The sequence below is a fragment of the Sorex fumeus genome, unplaced genomic scaffold (genome assembly GCF_029834395.1).
Source record: "Sorex fumeus unplaced genomic scaffold, SorFum_2.1 ptg000232l, whole genome shotgun sequence".
Taxonomy (NCBI): Eukaryota; Metazoa; Chordata; class Mammalia; order Eulipotyphla; family Soricidae; genus Sorex; species Sorex fumeus.
This window is the reverse complement of record NW_026606289.1, coordinates 1,231,952-1,236,334: the sequence shown is the minus strand read 5'-3', so window position 1 is coordinate 1,236,334 and position 4,383 is coordinate 1,231,952. Positions and strand designations below refer to the sequence as shown.

The 4,383-nt window shown below is 50.2% G+C and overlaps 1 protein-coding gene across 1 annotated transcript; it reads right to left on the bottom strand.

The window, feature by feature from the left end:
- Positions 1-1,760: 1,760 nt before the first annotated feature.
- On the bottom strand, positions 1,761-3,155 carry PWWP4 (PWWP domain containing 4). Its single transcript, XM_056108740.1, has one exon. The coding sequence runs from the start codon at positions 3,153-3,155 to the stop codon at positions 1,761-1,763; it is 1,395 nt and encodes a 464-aa protein (XP_055964715.1).
- Between the last annotated feature and the right edge of the window lie 1,228 nt (positions 3,156-4,383).

Sequence of the window (4,383 nt, the reverse complement as noted above, 5' to 3'; positions counted from 1 at the left end):
GCAGAAGGTCAAGGATCAAGAAAAAATGACGGTATTGTGAATGAGAACAGCAGGTCCTTGCAACCTCTACCTGTACTCTAAAATGTGGCCAGGTAAACACATAACACAGTCAGTCCTGTTAATAACTGTTCAATTCTTTTAATGAGAAAAATACTTCTGAGTTCATGCCATATCTTTAAATTTTGTTTTCACACCCAACTTTATTTTTTATTTATTCATTTTTGTTTATTTATTTATTTATTATTAGTGAATCACCATGGGGTACAGTTACAGACTTACAAACTTTCATGATTGCGTTTCAGTCATATGATCAAGTACCCATCCCTCTACTAGTGCCCATTCTCTGCCACCAATGATCCCAGTATACCTCTCACCATCCCAACCCACCACCACCCCACCCTGTCTCAGATGCAGGGCATTCACTTTTGTTCTCTCTTTCCTTTTGGGTACTGTAGTTTGCACTAAAGGCATTGAGTGATCTTTCACACCCAACTTTAAAGACCACTACTTTGCTCAATTCTTTTGAAAAACAGTATTTTATGTTAGGAGTAGAGCTAATTTATTTCAGAATTTTGACAATATTACATATTTCAGTGTATTGTCACAGTAGACATATTTAGTAAAAGATTAAAATTTGTCACCAAATGTCCTTGTTCCCAGATCTGGCCAACCTGCTGCTCCAGTTGCCTGCAGGGAATGTAAGTCTATTTCATGTCCCTGTCACAACCTGGCATAGGTAAAAAGATAAAGTATGCTTGGTTTGAGATACATGACTCCTCCTTAGGGACACAAGTTACAGAACAAAGTACTTGCCTTCCTAAAACAGATGCTGTATGAAGTGTGCTTGATGAACACCGAGCAGCCAACTATGATTACAGCAGCTAGGTGTACATTGAACCCCTCCAGTTGTCCTCCACTTTGAACCAATTAGAGGGCCCATGACTCTCTGTGAAAGACACCACCAGAAACCTATCTCATATAGACAGGGAAGAAGCAGTGCTCTTCATAATGGGCTCTAGAAGAAGAGAGTCAAGATTCTTGAACAAGCTAACAAAATGTTTAAGCCATGATAAAGTTTCTCTCAACCTCACAGGTCTATGTTCAAATGATTCATACTTTGGACTTCACATTACTTATTAAAGAGCAATTAGAAGACAACAGTGATCTAATGAAAACATCTCCGTTGTTCAGGATCACCTCAAGGGCTTCTTTAACAGAGAAATTAGCAACTATTATAATACGCTGTAATTATCACTGGAAGGAATCCAACGAATTATGTAGCTTTGTCCTCCAAATCAAAAGCAATCTATCAGCAGTATTTGTATGATTTAGACATAAAAGTTTTTTCTTCAAGATCTGCCACAAGAGTTATTTCGTCCAATCCCAGAATGTGCATTGAATCTTAAGTTTGTGGGAGATAAGTCCAAAGCAATGACATGACATTTGGCCAACTGCACATTCAAGGAGTAGGTGCTGGCAAACTCTGTGACTTGGGCTGTGAAGCTCTGGGCACTGAGAAACGGTGATGATTCCAGTCGCCAGAAACGCTAGAGATGGGTCCTGGAGGGAAGCAACCATTCTCCAGGCCTCCAATCCCAGAACCCATTCCAGGTACACAGTGAAAGGCTGCATCCCACTTCATGCAGATAAAAGGCTTGTGACTGGAAATGTAGGAGCGGTGTCCAGTGAAGTGACAGGCGAAGGATGGGCGGGGTGTTAGTTAGCTATGCTCGCCCTGGCTGCCCTCTTCCTCACTTGCTTTAGGATTTTCCTGTCAAACAGTTCCTTTTCCCGTGTGTGCAGGGTGGCCCCTCCAGGTACTTGGTTTCCGCGTCGTCGTACTTCAAGCCGTACAGGGCAGAGATGGCACAGATTATAGCTTCTGGGAGGAGCACCTCCAGAACAAAGCTCACTGGGTCATTTCTGACCACCCTCTTCATCCTCCGGCCCATGTCCCTGTAGACCGTCTGTAGATGTTTCACCACGGCATCCAGCTGGTCCTCGTCCTCCAGGTACGTTTCAACGCAGATCACATACCTGGCTGACTTGAGAAAGGACGCCAGCCACTGGGAGTACTTCCTGCCGTGGACAATGTCCAGGAGGTGCGGGTCGGCCCCCTTCCTCTTGACGATGAAATCCACTAGCTTCTGGTTTTCTCGGTTCCACGCAGCCTTCATGCGGTCAGGGAGAATTTTCTTACACCGGGGCATCCCACCTGGCCATCCGTCTTCCTCCTCCCAGTCCTCCAGGTCGGCATAATTCACCTCTGGGAAGCTGATTGGGACCTCACAGTCTTTGATGGCTTTCCTGGAGGAAGAGCTGGCGTCGGTGGAATAGAAGGCCAAGAAAGAGCCACGGAAAGACCTGCGGGCACGCGCCTCGGCATACTGGGCCACCAGCGCCAAGCACCAATTCACCGCGTGCTGGTAGTGCTTGCTGGCCCTCTTCACTAGGGTCTCTTTCTCTCTGCAATCCAGATGCTTCAGTCTGCGCAGAGGAACTTGAATGCCCCTCCTTTCCGTGGGCATGTATGCCTCGATCAAAAGCACCCTTGCCGTTTTCTCAGTTTTGCACGTGCTCTTCACCACTGCGGGCCAGTACGGGTGGTGCTGGAACTTCATCCAGACCAGCGAGCCTCTCTGGATGGCGGGAGGGCCCTGCGGGAAGGCCACGCCAGTGGGCTCTCCCACCTCCTGGCCACCATCCTCTTCAGCAGTGGTGCTGGCGTGGGTGGCCGTGGAGTGAAAGGAAGAATGCAGTTCTTGGGGAGCTGCGTGAGACGTGGGGGCTTGCCGTTTCCCTCTTCTGCTTGCCAGAGAGGGCACCCTTGGGTGAGCGGTGCTGGAGGATGCTGTGGAGGGTCCTTGCCAACCTGCCATGGATGAGGTGCCAGAGGAGGTGCCTTCTCCAGGGTCCTCAGCACTCTCTGCGGCCGGAGCACGCTTCCAGGGGAGAGGCTGGGCCGCTGGCCAGGAGTCCTGCACGCCTCTGACCAGGGCTGGGGCTACCAGGTTGATGAAAGCCAGGGGCAATGCTGCAGATTCCCCTGAACAGTTCTCCTTCACTGTGTAATGCGAGGCTGTGAAGTCTGGGCCTCCTCTCTTGGGAGCTTGCTGCAGTTCATCTGCGGGAAGGGATGATAAATCTGGACACATGTCTCATGATGGCAACGGTGTTGGCATTGGCCTTGGGAGCGTGCTGATGGTCGAGCGTGGCTGGGACATGCGTCTGTCTAAAGTGGGATCATGCTGCAGACGGACAGACAGGGAACTGAAGGTGATGCCTGATGGCAGACGCCCATGCACGTCTGCAGCCTCCTTGAACTTGTGTCGCGAGGACAGAGCTTTAAAGAGTCCCCTCTTCTTTTTGCGTATTGTCTGAGTATGTTCAGAGCGAGGTGGGTCATTTGCGCACAGTCTAGCCTGTTGCGGGGAAAACGTCTGTTGTTTTCTGGGTGTACACACAGTCGGCGGGAGCACCTGCAATGAGAGTCTGCCCAAGGGTGGGGTCGCGCTGCAGCTGGACAGACAGCGGTCTGAGCCTGACGCCTGGTGGCAGATGCACATACAGGCCTGCAACTCCCTTGACAGTGTAATGTGGGGCCGCCAGTTCTGAGGTGCTCCTCGTTGTCTGAGGCTCTTGCTGCTGTCCGTCCTCTGGGGCATCTGGTGCCCTGGTTGCCTTGGAAGCATCTCTCTCTTTGAGGATGTTCAGGGCAGTGGTGAGAGCTCTCTGCCAGGCTAGGTCCTCTTCTCTGTGGATGCTGCTCTGTGCGTGGTTGGCTAGCATGGCCGTGATGAGTTCGATGTGAGATTCATTCAGGCTCTCTATGTCTGTTTTCCTCACTGAGATCATGTCATCTACCGAGAGTATTTGAAGTTTCAGGAAATGTGCCCATTTCCTCTTCCTTTGAGGGGAGGTGGGTAGTGATCGGGGGAACACCTTTGCCGGCCAATGGCAGCCTCTCCAATGGCATAGGACGTAATCGTTCTCCATGTTCCGGCTTTCAATGGGACGACAGGAGGGAATTAATTGAAGGCTAGTGCCAGCCACTGCCTGAAGGATCATGCTGTGATTCTATGGGAAGCAAACTCTTCAGCACTCCTTTGGGCCTAGGACCTCAGGGGACTCTCAGGCTCTATGTCCTGCACTTACTTGCCTTCGTGAAGTTCCTGGACCACCAGATCTCTAGCCTTGCATGGGTGGCACTGAAGAACCCTGGAATGCTGAGCAGGAGAGTGCACCATCAGGAAAACTGCCTTGAGCAAGGAGCCACACGTGGATCAGTGAGAAGTGGGAAGGACAGAGCAGAGACCTGCAAAGGGCGAGTATCAGGTTCCATGGAAGTGTTTGGGAAAGCATGTGAAGACCCTGGGCTCTAAA